Consider the following 21394-nt stretch of genomic DNA (forward strand, 5'->3'; position numbering starts at 1 on the left):
GGTACATGAGCTCTGTTCAACAAGGCATCTCTAACCATTAAATCCCAACAAGCAAGGAAACCATAAAAGAGTAGAAGCCGATAAATTGGTAGAAGTCACGAAAGGACCAAATTCATTCTCAAATTGCTGTGAGAAATGATGGTAAGATTTCAACAAAATGTATAAAAAAGATAAATACTTCAAGACAGAAGTGAGGGTCAAATGAATTCAAGAAAATTTTGGTCTGTTCAAAGTCTGAAGCCACACATATCCAAAGGTGGTTCAAGTTTTTGAAAATCTAATTATTTATCCTCCTGGCACTCGTAATCCAAAGCAAGCTGTTCAGAAAAACATAGGGAATGAGGCATAGCTATCCTTTGCATAATTGAGCAGCAAATCTGACAACATGAACAACAATATCTGGTGAAGGTGGAAAAATGAAAAAAAAATCACCCTCAACCCTTTCTGTCATCAAGGAATGAGTAGATTTCTATGAAGCTAGAGGAAACCCTAATACCTGACAAACCCTATTGAGTAACTGAAAAAAAGGAGCAGTAAATGGCTGACCCAAGTTGGCCTTGTGAGAATATGACCTAATACATGAAAGCACCAGAAAATGAAAGTCCAGATTCTCTCCAGACTATGCTGGATCATATGAAAAGCCACCTCAGAATCCTTTGAAACAAATATGTGTGTCCTTTTCATGGTGGATCCTATCATGAGCAGTATCTACTGAGAAGGTATGTTTGAGATACACTAGACATTAGAGGTGGAACAGAGGAGAAAGGATCAGCCTTTATGCTAGAAACAATAACCTGCAAGTACATGCTTATAAAAAAAATGCATTGGTAGTTTTTAAATAACAACTTTAAATATCAGTTATAGCAAAAACCACCAGGTGACATTAGAATCACAATCAAGTATGTGAATTGTGGCAGCATATTTATAGAGAAACCTTCATCTAAATGCTTTGACAAGAAAAATCATTAACATTATCTGAATGAGAATAGAGGGCATGTTGATGTAGGTAAAGAGGATATCACCAAAGGCATATGAGTGAGACATAAAAGACTGGAATAAGAGAGAAAAAATCTTAGATGGGCAAAACTGAAATGTTGAAGGACAAAGAATATCTATAGTGTCAGCAAATGGTAATTATGTTTTGGAAAATTGTTTTCAGGTTTTATAAGATTTAAGAAAAATAAGAATCTTAAAATGAAGTAACAGAAGACAGGAGAAATGTTAAATAACTAAGAATAAAATGAAGAAAAAAAACAGTATCACAACAGGACAAAAGTTTTTTTTCTATTCTTATATGGTTTCCTAACGAATAAATGATTTTTTGTTTCTTTGAATCAAATACAAAACTACAACATGATCTATCTGTTCTCTGCCCACCACAGATATCAAAACACAATTTCTAGCACTCCTAAGTTTGCAGACATACCAGTGTGCCACTCAGGGGTATGTGTAACTGAAATACCAGGAAGAAGCCAGAACATTACACTTTAAATAAAAAAGAAACTTGGAACAAATTTAAAGTCAAATAAAATTACCCACATTAAGTTCAGTAAGGTGGAGATAAAATATTTTTTAACTAAAAAAAAATGCTCTTCAGATCAGAGCATCAAATATTTAGATAAAAAAATAAAAACATAATTAACTTAGTTATAAAAATAATGCTATTATGATTTTTTTATAATATTTTTCAACAATTGTAGTTTGTTCAGCTAAATAAATTAGTATTATGAGGCAACTCTAAAGCTATTTCAATGTTAAATAAAATGTAAATCTATTTTTTTGCATTGCATTATATTTCTATCTCATAACTGTATAACTGATTTATTTAATGCTGAATAAGGTGTGAAGTTTGTTTATATTTTGTATCACAATGTAATTTACAATTTCTGTAACTTTTTAAATAGGTGTTAAATGAACTATAAATTTACTCTTTCCATAGTGTGTACATGTTTTGTCACACAACATCTCTAACATTCCTGAATTTCTGTCCTGCTAGAAGTTGTAATAGGCACGGTCATGTCTGGAAATGGCAAATTCCTGATCACAGGGTCAACAATCATAAACCAATATTCTTTATCCACTTATTCATGTCAGCTCTTGTAACCATGTAATGAATAAAAAAATAACACACAATTTTTGAAAACACGAAACATACTGTTCCATCCTCTAAACTAAATCAATTTAAAAAAATCTTATAGCCAGTCTTAATCATTTATATCATTATCAAGCTTTTTCTTAAACTGACTAATTTATTGCTTCTACAACATCTTAAAGCAGCCATTCCAAAGCCTAACTACCCTGTTAAGTAAATTAAACTGTTTTAGCAGAAGATTATTCCTACTCTGCAAAATTTTAAGTCTTCCCCTTAATCCTACTATTTTCACTGTTAAATGTAAAAAGACAATGCATCAAGACTACCAATTCCCTTTAAAATCATAAACACCTCAATTAGACTCCACCCCCAAGACTTTTCTTTTTTTCAAGAGTTACCTTTCTCTGAACCCTTTCCAACAATGCCCTTCCTGATGTAATGAGCCCAAAATTAGCAAATAAATGGCATATGGGTTTGAATTAAACCACACTTGGAGTACTGTGTTCAAACTAAATGATCTACATCCTTTTGTAAATCAGGAACATCCTCACATGTAACAAACCCAAGTCCTTGATATCATTAACAAATTTAAGTACTGATTTTCATCAATGTCTTTGATATAAATCAAAAATAGCACAGGTCCTAAGACTAAGCCCTGTGACATTAAACCAGTTTGACTGAGCTCTATTTGTAATAACGCTTTGCTTTCTTTTATTTAGCCATTATTCTAATTTGCTAACTTATCCCCTCCACTTACAGAAACAATTTTTTTACAAGCCTTCAAATTAGCACCTTGTGAAATGTAGTAGTTCATGTTCAGTAAACAAGAAGACCAATAAATTAATACTTACAAATTGTAATGCCATATTAACAATTTTATTAAGGTAGCAGAATAAAAATATGACATATAATTTTACTCTTAAATTTTACTTTGTAGCATTTAAAATAATAATATTAAAACATTTTACAGTCCATTATATATAAATAAACTGTGATTGCATTGCAGCTTCTATAAGTCATGAGGAATAGGGAAACAATCTGTTTTTACCTCAAATGATCAACCATAAAAAATTCACAACTTTTCTTTTAATGTTGCAAAACAATATAACCAGGTAAAAAATTGGATACTAATTTGGAACAATACCATGCAAAAGACCACTTCATAGTAATTGTAATAAATGCATAAAACATACTAAAAGACAGTTGAGTTTCACTTCTCATTACTATGCTAATAAGCCTTAGTGGGTAATTTAATGCACGTTGCTTCCAAGTAATGTAATTTCTTTATTACAGCATGTTTTATTTTCAATTAATTTGCGGGAACTACATCATTTACATTTTTTAAATAATTATTTCTCAAATAAATCCTTTACATTGCTAACAGGTTGTTTGGCATTTTATGGTGCAAAGCAACTATGCTATCTGCAGCAAACAACAGTAAAAAATTAAAAATAAAGTTATTGAAACTCATAAAAAGGAATCATATTAAAACAAAACAAAGTCCAATTTTGACTTAAAAACTTAAATAGCATTTAAAATATCAGAAAATAAGGTGCAGTTGTTAAAGAAGTTGAAGATTGCTGTTCAAAATCTTCAAGATGTTCTGTTTTACACTATTTTATTTTTATTTGGAGGATCCATAATAAAGAAGAAATATTACAGTGCCCACTAACCCTACACACCATGAAACCCTATGAGGGAATGCACTACAATGCCAAACAAGGACATTATACAGCAACACCAGAGTTTTGTGAGCAATATACCCAAACACCAGCATCAGACACAATGTCCACAACAGCCATTGAGAATGTTCAACACTAGCACTTAGTTGACCCTAGCCCAAATGAACCAGCAGATTGACCCTAGAGGGAAGGGGGGAGCACACCAGGGCCACCCATTTATAGGAATTCAAGGCCAAAGTGGTACATTAGGGTTGGACCCCTCAACCAGCAGGATCCTCTCCTACCTTCAGAGGTTGCAATGCAGGTAAACACTTGGGTGGATGTTTAGATCCCAGAGGAGGCAAGCTGAAAGAACAAAACATTCTCTGGGAGGTACTTTCACCATGTACAGGAATCCACACAGAAGGGCATTGCTAACAGGGTAGTGATTGATATGTAAAGATGGGGTGGTAAAAAATATGTTGCTTTTCACAGTATTAAATCTCTCTTATAACAATCTAAGTAGCTTTAATAAGCAACTAACTAATGGTTTTGAGGTTTTTAAAAGCTATTAAGACCCTCAGTTTAGCCAAAACAACAAAGTTAAAATAGAGACCCTGTGAGTAGCACTCCCAAATATTCTACTGATTGTTGAGATTCTGACTTCAGAAGGGCTAGCTCACCAATACTTGAAGTCATTGCAATGATTTACACACCAAAATGCTGCATTTTAACATGGAGAATGCAGAAGCATTATAGTGTACTAACTTCAACACAATTTATCACACTGGTTAAATTACTGCCTTCATAGTAACTGCCACTCATTAACACTGATTATTGCTGTGTTAATATAAGTGGCCTTATAGGAAATAAGCAATAAAAAATTGAAAAGAATAAATATGATGTTGGAATGGTGAGATGAATTCAAAAAAACATACAAAAATATCTCTCATTTGATTCCAATAAGTAACAAGTTTCCTCTTTAAGAGAAATAGCTTAATGTGCAGGTGTTCATACATCTCATGTACCAATGCTTTTATATGTTATGACAACTAATGAGAAAATTTTATGAATGTTCACTTGCTCATTTCAAAATTCTTACAAGTACTAAATACTTTCTTTGAAAGTGTGCATAATTATCAGTCAACATTGATGAAAAACTAAAATGTGACATTTAAAAAAAAAGTAACACATGCACATGGTGTTCTGCAGATACTACAATATTAGTAGATAATGCATTATACACAAAGTTTGGAAACTGAGAAACATTTTTTATATTGTAAATAATGTTTATTAAAAGCATGCAATTTTACACACATCAAAAAAAGTTTTCTTTCACTACATAAGAATTTAGAGCTTTAAAATACCTAAATATTACTGTAGAGCAAAAATAAACTCCTTTATTTAATTCAAAATGTATTATTTATTAATTTGAATTTTGGTAGTTCATATTACAGAAGAACAATTAACTATTAAATGTTATTAAAAATGATGATTTGGCAAGGTGTTTATAAATGACTTACAACTAATATTCTAGTACTGTACTGATAATTTATAATGAAAATGAATAATTTACACATATGCTGTTCATAATGAGTGATAATTCTATAATTAAGTATTAAAAGTTATTAAAATCACAGATTTGGTATGTTGTTTGTAAATCACCTAAAACTATTACTGCAGTATTGTATTTTCACTAAAATGTTATTGGACCTATAAGCTATGAAAAGCATAGGGATTTATGAAAAGTAAATATGCTTAAAAACAAAAGATAAACTGCATATTTGTAAAAATGAATGTAACATATTACTTGATTTGATTGAATATGTGAAAAACATTTTGATAATATTGTACCATGCAGTGTAAAAATGTTTAGCAAAAACTGATCTACTTAAAAATATCTACTTATCCTATATATTCTATATTTTTTCCTGAACTGCAACAATAAATAAGCATGAATTTATGATACAGTGTTGAAAATATGTGGAAATAGCATTCTGCTTTTTTTTTTGTTTAATACAAAACAATGCCTAACTTCATACCCATGGTATCCATATTTTCCTCTAATCCTAACAAATATAAGTAGCACATGCTCTGAAGTCTACTATCCTTTTAGACAGTAGCAATACACTTAAATGTACACCATGTACAAAATTGCAGTTTCCAGTTACCATTATTGTAGTAATTGAGCTAGCCAACTGTGGGTGATGCAAGACAAAAATCTATTTAAAAAAAAAGTGTCTAACTTCAGGGGCTTTTTTTACCATTTGTTTTCAACAAACTAATAAAAAATTACCACTTAATAGATCACCTGATAGTTTACTGTAAGAACTCAAATCAATGAGATAATGTTCTATCATTTCAATAATAGTTGCATGACTGAGGAATCTACACAGACAGGAAATCATATGGAATGCATGAAAACTGTTACTGTTAATATGAATATAGTCAAGCTAATTTGTAATACACACATATACTACTGCTCACTTCAAAACATGAATAAGTATAATATCAGTGATGACTTTAGACAGTAAGCATGTTAGAGCACTAAGATTAATGTATTTTTTTCTCTTTTTTTGTAACTTGTGTGAACTGACATTTCTGTGAGTGAATATACCCTATGATGTAATTTCTATGCATGAACTTGGAAATCTAGGAGTCAAATATTTTGGATTCCAAGTTATTGAGAACTCTGTCACATACTTAAACAGTAATGATGATACAGTTCAATAAATGAATTTACAGTGGCCCAAAGAATATAAAAGGTTACCTATCTAACCAACTGACATTTATTTGAAAATTGTCAGTTTAGCACAATTTTTTATTATTAGTCATAGAAGAGTGGGTATACAACAAAGATAAAAGTTATAAAAGATTAATAAAAATGTTACCCTAAACTATGTTTACTGAAGCATAAAATAGATATAAAAAATGGAGATGGAGAAGGACACTGGAAAAAATTACTAAAACACATAATTTTACTGGAAATACTTAGAGTCACAAACCTTGTTACACATTTCAGCTACAATATTCTGTTATTTAATTGTTTAATGTTACTGTTTTTATTTCATAGCATTATGAGTATACCAAATATAAACATTACTGCAAGTAATTATGGATATAACGAGGAACAAGGGCCAACAAGATAAATACTACATGAATGTCTCCTTTGTCATGTGCAAATGAATTACATTTATATGGATATCAAATTGTCACAGTCCACTACATGATTGGCTGCCATTCAAATAATCTACATATATATAAAAGAGTAGCCAGTCTGTCCTGAGAACTGAAATACCTATGACAAGCATATGCAAAGAAAAGTTTTGGCTGGTCAAAGATACAAGTAAAAATTTATGTTAAGACTGAAGAAGTTACATAAAACTGGTCAAAACAGAAAACCAAACATGTCCAAAACTTATATCAAGTATCTTGGGTTTGTGTTCTTTACAAGACAATGAACATTAATTAAAAATTTTGTCAATCTTCTTGATGTAAATATAAGTTTGACTCTTACCTCAAAATCAGTATGAAATACATTACCATGAAGTGGTTTCAATGGATGTATAACTATTTGAAAACTACTGCTGAAAAAAAGTAATGCAATCAAAATACTGATATGATCATCAAAACACAAACAACACAATACAAAAAGATGGAGACATGTACCTTTCACAGATGAATCCAAGTTAGAATTGTTTGATAAAAAACAATAACAATTTTAGACAAAAGATAATCATATCAAAGACAGTGTACAACATCTGCAACAAATCATATAAATTTGGGCAAACTCTAAGCTATGGTGTTAGTGATCTACCCAAAACACTGATGTCACCCAAACTGCTGAGAAGTACAAACAAAGTTTTACTAATCTTGCCATTTCTTGAATAATGACTCACTCAGAAAGGATAATTTTAGAACTGGAAAATAATCCCATGCATACAGCAAATGTGTTGAAGTGATATCTTGACAATGAAGAGACTGATGGAACATGTACAACTATGAATTGTCCAAAAAACAATTCTCAATACATTCTTGAGGCTATATGGGCTCATGTACAAACTGAAATTCTAAAGGTGATCAAACAACTTAGATGAATTGTGAAAACTAATAAAGGACACTTGGAGCAATATTCCCCAATCATACTTTGTATGGCAATATGAACAAAGTGTAATATTCTGAATAAAGCAAAAATCATGTACAGAATAGTATCGTAGAGAACAACCTTTTCTTTGCACTTTCTGTATTAACAGTTTGTGTCTTTAATACATTCACAATATAACTGCTATTACTATGTGTTCATAACTCCTGTACGTGTATCACTTTAGAGTTTTCCATATTATTTCCATTACTACATACAAGAGTGTGTGATAAAACAAGCAAACAGAACAAATACGTCTGTCATTATCAACAAGTAAATTAGAGAGCAGAAATGAGGGGAAAAATCAGTCCCCATATTAAGAGATAATAATAATTTTTTTTTTTTAATTTATGTGACTTTGACCCTCCAAAAGCTAATCATTTCTAAGTTTGGTCATAGTCCAAATGTATACAGACTTTCATCCAATTCATTCTGCCACTTTTGAGAAATCCTGTCGACAAGTGGAAGAAAGGTTTCTGGAATCTATTCAATACGGCTTTTTTCACAAATTAGTCAAGGAACCTACTAAAAAACAACGTTATTTTAGACTTTTAGCTTCAAATACAGAAATGACTGAAAGGGTGGAAACTGGGGAACATTAGGATGCAAGTTATCACTGCTGTAATAGGTTCAGTTCTTGATGATGAGAAACCCACTTGAAATAAAAATGTATCTTAGAATAGCTGGTATGAGTATAGAAATTTTTACTAATAAAACAGAACATTTAGACTTTCCTAGATCATCTTCAGGTTAACCTGAAAGTTGATTTTTTTTAAGACTTATCTATTGTGAATTGCCCAGCTGAGTTATTTAGAGACACTGATCAGATGTAGAAAATTTTTAAAGATACATTTTTAAATGCCTTATAGAAATAAAATGGTAGTTGCATGTAAAAAAACCAGGCTAGCTTACAAAGAGTGTAAGAGACAAAAGTAAAGAAAAGCATAATGAGTTTACAAAATTTAAATTGATTGGTATTACAGGAAACTTAGATTATAAAATATCAAGGAATTGGTTAAACAGCAAAGTAGGACACCAAAAGGGATTTTTTCAGAAAAAGTTGGTTAGAAATGTAAAATTTAACAGTAAGAATTCCATTAAATACCTTAACATAAATAAAATGTTAGAATGTGGACAGGACCTTTAAGGAATGATAAAGGAAGACTAACCTCTGATGAATATGAAATGAATGGGTTATTAAATTTTTTTCTTCTCAATTTTTTACCAAAGAAGATTTAAGCAGTATTCCACATCTTTAACAATTGATAGAAGGAAATAATAAGATTAAATAAGATAACTGCATTAAATTCTGAGTTGGTTAAGAAAAAAATTGAAAAGTTTAAATAACGATAAGACTCCTGGTTCAGATAATATTTCCCCAAGGGTTTTGAAAGAGGTTAAAGATTGGATATATGAGCTACTTGTTACTTTTTTTTTTTTATATAAGTTCTTGAATAGTGGGTAGGTACCAGAGGATTGGAATTTAGCTAATTTAACTTCTCTTTTCAAAGGAGGTGATAAAAATTGTCACATTAATCACAGACTCATTAGTCTTACGTCAGTATGGGAAAAGTTTTAAAAAGTCTGTTAAAAGATGCTTTGCAAGGTCATTTAACAAAGTTTAGAATTCTATTGGATAGTCAACATGGTTTCACTAGGGGAACAATTTTTCTTACAAATATTTTTACCTTTTTCAAAAAGGTTACTGCTTATGTAGATAAGGGTAAGAATGTAGATTTTCAAAAAAACGTTTAACAAGGTGCCATTTAAAAGAATTGTAAAAACATTACCTCCAGTGCTTGGATGGAAGAAAGCAGAGATTTATAAATGCAGTTCAGTCAGACTGAATTAATGTCACAAGTCTTAAGACCTTTACTCCTTTCATTATCAATTATTTAGTTTTTCATTCTAATCCTCAATTACAATGCCTATCTTAAATTTTTATACAGTAATATTTGTACATCAAATAGGTTTTAAACCTGATCTAAACAGCAGCTGAGTACTGAATAATGTAGTCATATAAATCACATCTAATAAAATATGGAATGTGTACAGATAATCTACACTTTACAATTGCAGGCTTTTTAAATATGGTGGTCAGCTGAAGAAAGAAAAATGTTTATGAGAAAATACTACACACAGGTCACACTGTCATAGCCAGGATCCCATACATCTTACAACTAGAAGCCAAACAAGTTCCAGTAAAATGTACAAAAGAAAGTTCAGTTTACCAGGGCTAATTAAATATTATCACATGCATTAATTTTGGCATAAAACATAATTTCAAAATGTACATTCATATCTTCTTCCTTACATCCACTGTAACTGTTAATCTTCTAAATATACACTTCTAAAACATGCATACAAAATGCCTGTGTGTGTGCTTATAGTTTCTTCGTATGTTTGCTATAACTATTAAGACCTTTTCTTTCAAAATCATATTCACTCTAAAAGGAAAAGATATAAATAAGCATGTAACCTTATCCTTCATATGTGTAACCATCTAAACTGTGATAATCATTGTTCAGTTGAGTGTAAAAACAAAACAAAAATAATACAGCAGTAAACTACTGTTAAAAACATGTAACATTCAACTGAACATGTATGTATGCATCTTAACATGTATTCTCCATAATTGGACATAAAAAAAACTTGAGAAACAAGATTGGTAAAAATTATTAATTTTAAAAAAGGGGGGAATAGAGATCACCAAAAAGCACAGAAACAAGTTCTACTAGGCAGAACATGTTTCTATGCTTTCTTGCAAAGATTATGTCTTCAAGGCTACAACTAGGGACTCTTAAAAAAAAAAGTAAACAAACAAGGCTGAAAATGACATCTACATTTTCTCAAGCTCCAAAACTGAAAAGTACCACAGACATGAAATCAATATGAATTTGAAGATTGAGAAAACAATATAGACACTACTTCCAGCTTTGTTTGTTTTACTGTATTTTAAAGCCCCTGGTTGCAGGCTTCAAGGTTAACATTTCTGTAAATTGAAACTGTTTTTTATAGCACTTACCTCCTCTCAAACGTATAGAGCTATTACTCAATTGCCAGGGTCCCTTCCTATGCCTACCTAAACACTGGTTTGTTTTTTTGTTGTTTTTTTCATGCTTGCTTCAGTCTTTTTTATATCCCATTCAACTGCACTTGGCAGTATTTATCTTGGGACACTCTACAGTCTATAGCATCAGCTCTTACTGGAGAGGAACAGGGGGAGAGTGGGAAAGAAAATAAGTATTATTGGAAATACTTTTTCCCTTTAGAAAAATGTTAACTTCCAAACCATACTTACCTTTTCTCCCACTTATAAGCTAGAATCCTACATTATTAATATGGAGAGGTTAATAATGGTAATATATTTGGTGTGTCGATAGTCGATTGACACCCCAGTGGGGAAATCGTCCTATGTACAGAAAAGGTATGCTCTTCATGTAGAGCATAATTCCTGTATTTTAGGTGGAATTTTATGTGAGGTATCATCACTATATGCCATGTACTAGCCACCAATGTGGGATATAAGAACCATGACCCCTTTATTCCATCTGTCCGTGTGTGTGTAGATCCCAACCTGTAGCTACAGAGTGATGCATTTCAAGTCACTTGCATCACAATAAGAAGGTAAGCAACATTAAAATGGACAAACGACAACATCCCAGGCTAGGAATCACGGGATAATGTATGCCTACCTCTACCAAAGGAAACAGAACTCATCAGATCTGGAATTATGAAAACTTATCCTCACTTTCCAACTATGTGAAAATGGTATCTTCCACTTGTACCTGGAATTATTAGGATGATGTGGAACAACTATGATTAACCAAGAACCCAGGATGACCACTCTGTGTTCAAAATTACAAAGAACGAGGAGACAGTGGCCCCTCTATCTAATGAAAAATGTACTGAATTGACGCTGATAAAAAAGAAGGGCCATACATGCCCCAACTGGATAGTTGTGTGTCAAATCTTAAATACTATTACAAATAAGGCCCTGCACAGCCTCTGTCTACCACCCCAGTGACTTTAAACCAGGTAAGGACTCCCTAGTTCCACTACTAGAATCTAAGGGCAGGTTGGTAAATGTTCAATGGGGAGCCCCAAGAAATAATGCTATGGAAACAGTGCAATAACCAAGTTTCCTAAATTTTTAAAAGCAAACTGGCTCTGATTTATTCAATCCAATGACTTGAAAGAGATGGGCAGGATCCCATTATGCTTCACTGATGACAGTCCATGAATGTCAGTCTTTCACAGTACAGTAGTACTATCAAACCTGCTGCTAGATGGTATTATGAAACACTTCCTTTCTATAGAGCCTGTTTTAACCTATATAAAGTATATTGAATTACTGGATGCAAGTTCAGAAGTGGTTTGATAAAAGCACATCTGCCTGGGCAACATTTGCCACAAAGTGAGATCATACGAATAGGAGGTAATGAAAATACTTATCTTTCTGTTATAATCTACCAAAAATAGTTAAGATAGCTACAGGAGGTAGGTGAAAACTCTCAGATGAAGAGACTTTCAGATCATACAGATAATGAGAGATAAAAGTATTGGGGGAGGTTCACATAACAGTATATACAATGACCTTCAGCAGGCAATTAACTCAGGCCATAAATGGCATACACATGTGACAAATCTGATTATACATAATTTGAAGAAGATTCCTCAAATTCAAAGAGAGCATAAAATAAAATATCATTGCTTAGCATCTCTAAAGGCATTAGAGTAGGATCAAGATTTCCAATGAAAATGACCATGATCAAAATCTGACTGGACATAGAAGAGAAAAGTAATGATCAGATCAATCAGTAATAAGGATTTATCCTCCTCTTTGTCTTACAATGTCTTGGGTAAGAAGAACTGGTCTGAAGACATGGAGAGATTGAGAACGTGGTCTTTTGGTGAACAGTACAAATCACAAACAGGTGTTGAGAAAGAATGTGTAATGTAACCTTAACATTCCTGTTAGATAACTGGAATGATTATTTGGGATAAGTGATGTAAAAAACTGAGGGAATCCAAAAATGACTGGGGACTCAAGGAAAGGAATATATAGTTGCAAAAACTGAACAGTAGTTGATAAGGCCACCTTAAACAGGGCAATTATAGAAGATGCCAAGTCTCTACTGAAAAGCCAGATCTATGTGAAAAATAAGTTAGTTGGGGTTGCCACTTCTAATTAAAATGGGTTCAACCTTCTCTTATTACAACATTATTAATGTGTGATTTCCATTGAGAAATGTCACTTTAGAATGAAGCAAAATCTTAAATACACTGCAACTCTAAAATTAAATCCAGATGCCATGCAAAAGACTTCAAAACCTCTATGCCTGTAGCTTGCACTTCTGGATAGCTGAGATATTCTATGAGGAAACAGAAGAGATGGACACTTTAGAAGGCACCACAGAAAAAGGAACCAGGATGTAGCAACTAAGCTGGTTCTATCAAGAGGATCTGACAGTAGGCTGGAACAAATCATAATTAGTACCTTCAGTACAATACGAAATAGAGGAAAGGTCCAGGGTTGTAATCTTGCCCTGTTCTGACAGAATGCATCCTCTGTCAAAGCTTGAAGATTAGGTACTGGAGATCAAATTATTAGGAGTTGGGTTACACAATAAGAGTTGCAATATGAGAGCCAATCTTGCAATACAGCACCCCTTCTATCTGAAGAATCAGGTCAGGTCAAGACAATTGATCTGCTATTGCAGGCATTACTGGTGAAACATGGCAAGCTAGTAGAATGATAAGATAGAAATGGTCTTGAGAAAGAATGTCCAACATTTGAAAACAAGGAATCCTAGACCAAGTGATTGTGAAATAAAAGTCACCACCACAAAATTATCACAATGAAGCCTGAAAACATTTCCTTAATAAGTTGAGACAATAAGGCACTGTCTTTTGAAGAGTAAAACGAGACTAAAACAATGAGTAAGGAAGCCTCTTTGTATATGTATAGACCCTATAATTCCTGACTGCAGGTATACACACACCATCTCTGAAGCAAGCTGTTTGCAAAAAGATGGAAATTTAGATATTGTGGAGGTAGAGGAACCCATAATATGGTAGTGCCTCTACTTAACGTCCCTTAGAGATAGCAGAATGATTCTGACTAAGGAAATTGGTGAATCCACCAAATCAATGTTTATAACCTCTTATTCACATAAAGACCATTAAAAGGATCTCTTGTGTTCTTGTCCCAAGGGTATGAAGGATACAAGTGATAACCACCTTCCCAGAATAAAAAGAACTATCTATGCAGTGGAAAAAGAAGAGGAGAGTGAGAATCATCTGCTCTATTCAAAAGTACTGAGCCAGATGGAAAACAGCTGAGCCCAACTGAGAGACTAGATGAAAAGTAAAACATACTCAGACTGACGACATATGAAATTGTAATCTCTGCCTTGAAAATGAAATCTTTTTGATTGTTTCTGAAAGAAGAATCAGGATGTGATGGTTTGACAACTGGTAAGATAGTGTCAGCAGTAACGAGTTATTCATTATTATGATTTGCATAAACTCATAATAGTGTGTTCACAGTGCAAAGCATCTATTATCAGGCTTTTAAAAACATTTATAACCAGTGATGTAAAGACTAATAGACCTGTAATTCTCAATATATACATATAACTATAAATTTTTAAACCATAAACAAAACATTAAAATAAACAAAATATGCTGCATATTTTTAAAAAGATCCAAGGGTACAAGTTCTTATTTTCATTTTATTTATTTATTTTTTTATGTTTATCTTTTTCTTACTCTTATTTTAACTTGGGAGAGCAGTCACCCTCTCACAACTTTCTGCAAGCAGTGGAAGGTGATATAGATGTGGGACACTGTGGGCTTGAGCACCCACATCTTGCTCTCCTAATTTTTAAATTTCTAATCTTATATGAGACTAGAAAAATGGAGGTTAAGTCTGACAGACAGTGTATCCCCACTCCAATATGAGTCCTACTTCTTCAATCATCTCCAAAACCTAGGATACATTTTATAATCCCATGCTACAACTTGTACCCTAGGATCTTTTCTTAAAATATGCAGCATATTTAGTTTAATTTTAATGTGTTTTGCTTATGGTTTAAACATTTATGGTTGTAATATGATTAATCAGAGGTTGGGACTTGCAGTTTTTAATGCAATCCTTCCTCATTATTTTGTTCACTTATTTGGCTACATTTGGATGTAATTATTTAATTTCACCAAAATACACACACACACACACACATATATATATAGTACCTGGATAGAGGCTTAATTGATGTAGGTGGAAAGTTTTGTGGGATAAGTATTTCCATGTGCACTTGAGTGTGGTATAAAAGACTGGAACAAGTAAGAAAAATACCAAGATGGTCATAGGAAGATACACTGGCAAACAAATAATAGCTATAACAGAAAGAGAGAGAGGTAACTGTGTTTTGAAAATATAATATTTATAATTTGATGCAATTTCTTTCTCTATTTTCTTGACAATTCATATTCTTACATTTTTAAATTAAGAATTTTTACAAACTTCGTTAACATATTTAAGACAGTATCTGGGCTTGGAAAAGCAAATTTAATAAAGATTTTAAATAGTTCTTTCTTCCATCTATCCAATAAGTCTATCTCTCCCACATTTTTTTTAACCAGCCTGTTATGTAGAACATGTCAAATACTTCCTGAAAATTTAGATACCCATATCCACACTTGTAACCTCTTTAAAGAATGTTAAGAGATTAGTAAAGCAAAATTTTTCTGTAGTGAAACTACATTAAATATTCAACCAAAATTTAAACTTTGTTACAACTTTGCAAAACATCTATTATCAGGCTTTCAAAAATTTTTACAACCAATGATAGCCCTATAATTCCAAAATATCTCTAAGATGAGAAACATTAGTCAACTTGAAAGCACAATACATATAATCACAATTAATAATCAACTTGCTAATTAATATAGCCAATTTCATATACTGCTCTATATAGGAGTATGCAAAGTCATGAAACAAAATGTTGTAATAATTAGGATGCATTGTGCTTTCAAGTTAATGATAATATAATAGTTACAGCATTCAATGACCAGTTATTTTGAAAATTTTCCCTCTATATTTATCATCAAAACACAAATTTCAAAAATGATACCCAAATCAGATATTGAGAGCATTAAACAGCCACACTAGGTTGATCCCTCATGTTGTAGTATTGGTTTAAAATTGCCATTAGACTCTTAACACTCCTAAGAGGTGGCTTAAGGTTTTGTAATCCACATAAACCTTTATCAAATGCTTAACATTTAATAAAAAAGAAACAACCAATTTAAATTGTACTTTTGTATCTCAGCAAAAGCTAAAAATAATAACAAATAATTTGAATATTTATATTTCATTTTGTAAAGAAAGAATTGTAGCTGAAAAATCAGAGAATACATAATAAGTAAGAAATAACTTCCAACCATCTGCTTCAATGGCACAAACAATTTCAACCAGACACGTAAAAATGTTAAGTGTCCACAATTGTCAAACTGGTTCATATTTTCTGGAAACAACTTGTAATATGCTATAGCATACTCTTCAGGTATCCACAGATTAATTCTATTTACACATGTAATAAATACCAAAAACCTACCTCTTCTTGAACTAATGACCGATTCTGTCTCTGTACATGTTGAGTCGCAAAGGCTATCCACCAAATGGCTACTGTATAAACATAAATCATATCAGTAAAACATTAAATAGCCTGTGTAACAGTTTGCTTATGCACAATATTTACTCTAACATCACAAAAGAATTTGACTAGTATTTGAAATGAAAAAATTTAGAACTGATACTTACTGGTAAGATGGTGGTCTCAGATCATGAGGTCTTCCTGTCTTATCCTTTGAACTTCTGATGTCAGATCTATCAGTACATTGAGAAGTTCCATCAGAAGCATTACTGCCTTCTGCTGTAACAAGCTGAAACAGAAAATTCTATTGAATATTAATATGCACAAAGTCATTAATACACAATATTACTCGCATCATTTATGTCAGCATTTTCCTGAATAGGCTGTAATAGAACTGTAGAATGAAAGACAATGTATGTTTTCCACCTGTTTTCTTAAAAAGCAAAATTTTAAACATATTATTTCCTAAAGCTCTACAGTCTGACAAACAGAGATGCTAAAATGTGTTACTAGCTTCAAGTTCCTTGAATTGACTACCTAAGTTATTTTTGAAGCCTGCATATCTGATTCTCTTACAAGTTATTCTTGTTGGAAATGGAATTACCTTTGATATTCACTCCCCACCAACTAACTGATATAACAAAATCCAATCACTGTTTTTGTGTTAGAAATTTAGGGTTTATTAACATATTTAAGAATGTTTGGGCTTTGGAAAATAGATTTAACATATATTTTAAAAATTGTTTACAGGTATTTAAAGAATGTATACACATTTCAATAAATTAATTGTTTGCTTGATTTCTGTTATTTACATAATTGAGATTTAGTAAGCATTCAACTCAAACTTTGAGTTTCTGCCACATTTCTTTGTACTTTTATCTCCAGTTGAGTTTGTACAACTCATATGCACCTCCTTTGTCCTCTCACTCACTTTGTGTGGGAGGGGTTGAGGTCTGCTCACATTAAATGTTAGCTAACTTAAAGCATAGCATTGGCTCCACTGTTCAAGGTTTGACACGATTGTAGATTTGAAGGAGAGTCAAAGGGTGATCTTGGATTTTGCACAGAATATCTATAGTATAAAGCAGTGTTCACTTAATATGGGGTAATTTTCACAGAGTGTTTTACTTAACTTTTTCCTCTTGTTTTTGTTTAACTTTCACTAAAGTTTCACTTTTAATAAAACCTTTAACCCATTTCAGTCTAGGACAAGGATACAGCAGGAGCTCTCAACAAGATGTGGTATACATCTATCTCACTGCTCTGTGATTCCACAAGAAAGAGTTGGGCTTTATGACAATGAAATCTTAAGAGCAACACCCTCATGCCAAACTCTCATACCAGAGATAAATCAGAAGGCAATTTGCAAGAATTCTGGAATTATGAAAATAACATGAAACACTGCTTAAGTCAAGGACCTAGGATGAGGCCACTCTGTGTTTAGAATTATGAGATAGTGGACCTCTTTCCATGAATCATATACTAAATTAATATTGATCAAAACAAAGGGCAAAACATATCCCAACTAGATAGTTTAGCATCAAATTTGAATCAATACTATGACCAGAATCCCAGGAAAGCTGGTGTCTCTTCTACCAGCATCTGGGTAAAACATCCAGGGAGCCAGGTAGGAAGGTCTGCAAAGTTGCCATTTCTCCAAGGATGGAGGAATTCACTTAAAAAAAGCCTCTGTCCACCACTCCAGTAGCTAGAAAGTGGGTGTTGTAAGGACTTCCCAGCTACATTAGTAGGAATCTGGGAAATAATGTGTATTGGAGAGTCCTGTGTCTCAGTGCAAGAGATGAAACAAGTTACCTAAATTTTTTTTAAAGCAAACTGATCCGGACTTATTCTATCCATTGATTGGTAGGGACAAGCTTTACTCCTTTAGTCCAATAAGTGGTGGTCCAACAGAATGTGATGATACCTAGAGAGTCCCATGAAACAACTCATTTTTACAGAGCCTGTTGCAACTAGTAATAAGTATGGTTAAATTTGGCCCTAGTGTGAAAATGGGTTTGTGAAAGCATGCCAATCTGAGGAACAGTTGTCACAATGTAGGATCTCTTGAGAAAAAAAAAGGGACCTTGTAAATGAAAGAGACAAGGGGAGGACAAAGAACACTCACTCCTTAGAATCTAGCAGATGTTATTAAAATGGCCTCAGGGAAGTAGTCAAAAACACATAAAGAAGAAACTGCTAGATAATGTAAAGAATGTGAGAGAAGGCCACATCCACCCATCTGATATCTCCAGCAGGTAATTAAAATGGGTAGCAAAAGACAGAAAAAAGTGATGAATCTAGTTAGATGTAAATAAAGTTCAGGATACCAAAATGGAGACTTGCAAATGTACCTTGTCAAAGTACTTTGGGGATAAATATTGATAAGCTGAAGGATTTCAATGAATACATAGTTGAGCACTATTGCCTCTAAAATAATAAGTACATGCCACAAACTACCTCAGGCTCTAACAGGACCTAACAAATGAACATTGTATGATCAGTTGCAGAGGTGAGAAACAGCTGGCAAATGAATTGATGAGAAGGATGAATCTCTTTCCCTTTATGCCAGAAAATTAGGGAGAAAGGATCTATCCAGGTACAGCAGGAACAAAGTGGGGTGACAAAGAATCCTGTGCACATGTAGTGCAAACAACAACCTACATTCACATGCCAGCAGAAACAAACTTACCCATCAAGAGAAAGGTGATGCATGGTGCATGAAGCTAAAGGCTCAAATTAACATTGAAACAAAGCAATATCCTAGTTAAGTAAATGAAAAGTAAATTTGGGAAGAAGGACTAAATGACTGGAGAAGGCTAGATATCACTGAAGTGTACAAAAACTTTTTAAGGTTGAAAATAATGAAAAGTAGTTGATTAAGCTACCTTATATAAAACAATAAGAGACAAAGCTAGAGCTAAATAAAAAAAATGAGATGGTGGACATGTCTGGGTGAAATGGGTTCAAATCTCTTAAGAGGTACCCACAAGTCAACTTTAGAAGTTAAACCCCAATAAGCCTGGAAAAGTATAGGTGTAGAATGTTGTTCAAGGTTGTCTCAACAGAGTTGACCAAAAAAAAAAAGAGCCAGATGTGAAGCCACTTGAAAATACTGAATAAGAAAAAACCATGGTAAGACCAGCCATTGCAGGGCTACTAACACCTCTCAAGTAGAGAACTGAATCATAGCCAGAATGCTAAATAACAGATAAATTAGAGAAAGGCTCAGAAGTGCAATCCCATCCAATCTGGACTGAATGCATCTATTGCCTGTAGTTGAGATGCGAAAGTGACAGATACTTTGATCACCAGAGGCCCAAACTGAGAAGAAAACATATGAAAAACTTGGTCGGAAGAAATCAACTTGGTTAAGACAGGTGACTTGCTATGAAATTCATCACCCCAGGAAAATGTCAAGCCAGAGAAATAACAGAATGGGAGTGATCCCCATAAGAAATAACTAAAGTTTGAAAACAAATATCTCAAAAACAAGCATGTGTTTCCATGCAGAAAAGTTAAGAGACCACTGTGGAAATGATGGAAAGAACCCCAATATACCCTCAAATTCCTGACCTTCAATATAAACACCCCATTCTGGAAGCAACACGTGAAAAAATGAGACTTGTTGGTGTTGAACCAATCCAACAACCACTTGAGAACTAAGATGGAGACTGGATGATCATATGGACTGGAATTTCTGATCCACTGGTCATGCAGTGACCAATAAATGGACTGTATATGTGATCATCCTCTAGGAATCAGACATTTAAGGGATGCACAGATTTTCAAGAGATAGAACCACCCATGTAAGAACCCAAATACTTATTTCATAGCCTACAGTGAGATGCGAGTTGGGTTAGCTGGGCTAACTTAAAACATGTTGAAAATCCCCTATGATCCTGCAGGAAAAATATGGTAAAGATGCTAGACCAAAGGGTACAATCTAACTCCTATGTATGAAATGTAGATAATGGTAGGATGAATCCACTATAAATATATTAGCAACATTGAACTTGGTCATCCACAGACCTGGTGAAGAATGCTAACAAAGGACTCCAGTGTGAACCTGGAAGAATAAAAAATTGGTTGATATGAGAAAGATCAATGACTGTCAACCAATCTCCTATTGTCCTGGGCACAACAAATATATGTGATTGACTCTCAGTGTGACCAAGAACTCGTTGAAAGCCCAGGAATGAAAATTCACAGTCCACTAATGAGTAGGGAGTGGTAATACCACAGACTGAGAAGATAACAGAGGTGGAGAAATAAATGGAATGACCAACCCTTATGCCATAACCTGAAGTACCCATGTATCTGCTGTGAAGAAATACCAGGTGTTTATCAACTGTAGTAATCTCACTCATACAAACCCAACCCACCAACGGAAGACACTTAGATAGTCAACCCAAGTGGAAGAGTCTTAAAACTAAGAACTGAATCTGAGTATCCATAAAGTGAGGAAATGAAGATGGAGTTGAAACATAAAATGCATAGTCATGCCCTGACTAAAAGCAGGAGCCATAGAAAGTCTAGGGACCAACAACAACAAGAGCAAATGCAAATGTGTGACATCATTTCATGACTCCAATGCCCTTGAGATGTCCATGAACATCAAGAAATAAACAAATGGACCCTCATGTAACTCACCGAGGACCACAGCAAGTAGAAGGACACCTTCCAAGAAGGCATCTACTCAATAAATCCCAACAACGTACAAGTTTTTGGGAGGAAGAAAACCTCAAATAAAAGTGGGGATCAAACAAATACATGAAATTGTGATATGTTCAAAGTGATCACAGGGTCCACTGTGAAACCTTGTATATCAAAAAGCAAA

The 21394-nt window shown here is 33.2% G+C and overlaps 1 protein-coding gene across 18 annotated transcripts in view; it reads right to left on the bottom strand.

Annotated features, from left to right (window-relative positions):
* Positions 1-21394, bottom strand: part of LOC143247124 (segment polarity protein dishevelled homolog DVL-3-like) — a 90373-nt gene that overhangs the window by 50238 nt on the left and 18741 nt on the right. For 8 of the 18 annotated variants that reach the window (XM_076494671.1, XM_076494667.1, XM_076494664.1 and 5 more), the window contains exons 3-4: positions 16722-16843; positions 16516-16586 (exon numbers count right to left, since the gene is read on the bottom strand). In XM_076494671.1, coding sequence (XP_076350786.1) covers positions 16516-16586; positions 16722-16843 — 193 coding nt within the window. Of the gene's footprint in view, positions 1-1928; positions 2726-15151; positions 15296-16515; positions 16587-16721; positions 16859-21394 lie in introns of those variants that run through there. The other 10 variants (XM_076494661.1, XM_076494663.1, XM_076494672.1 and 7 more) reach the window with 5 other exon arrangements.

This window comes from Tachypleus tridentatus, chromosome 3 (genome assembly GCF_004210375.1).
Source record: "Tachypleus tridentatus isolate NWPU-2018 chromosome 3, ASM421037v1, whole genome shotgun sequence".
In the NCBI taxonomy this organism is placed as follows: domain Eukaryota; kingdom Metazoa; phylum Arthropoda; class Merostomata; order Xiphosura; family Limulidae; genus Tachypleus; species Tachypleus tridentatus.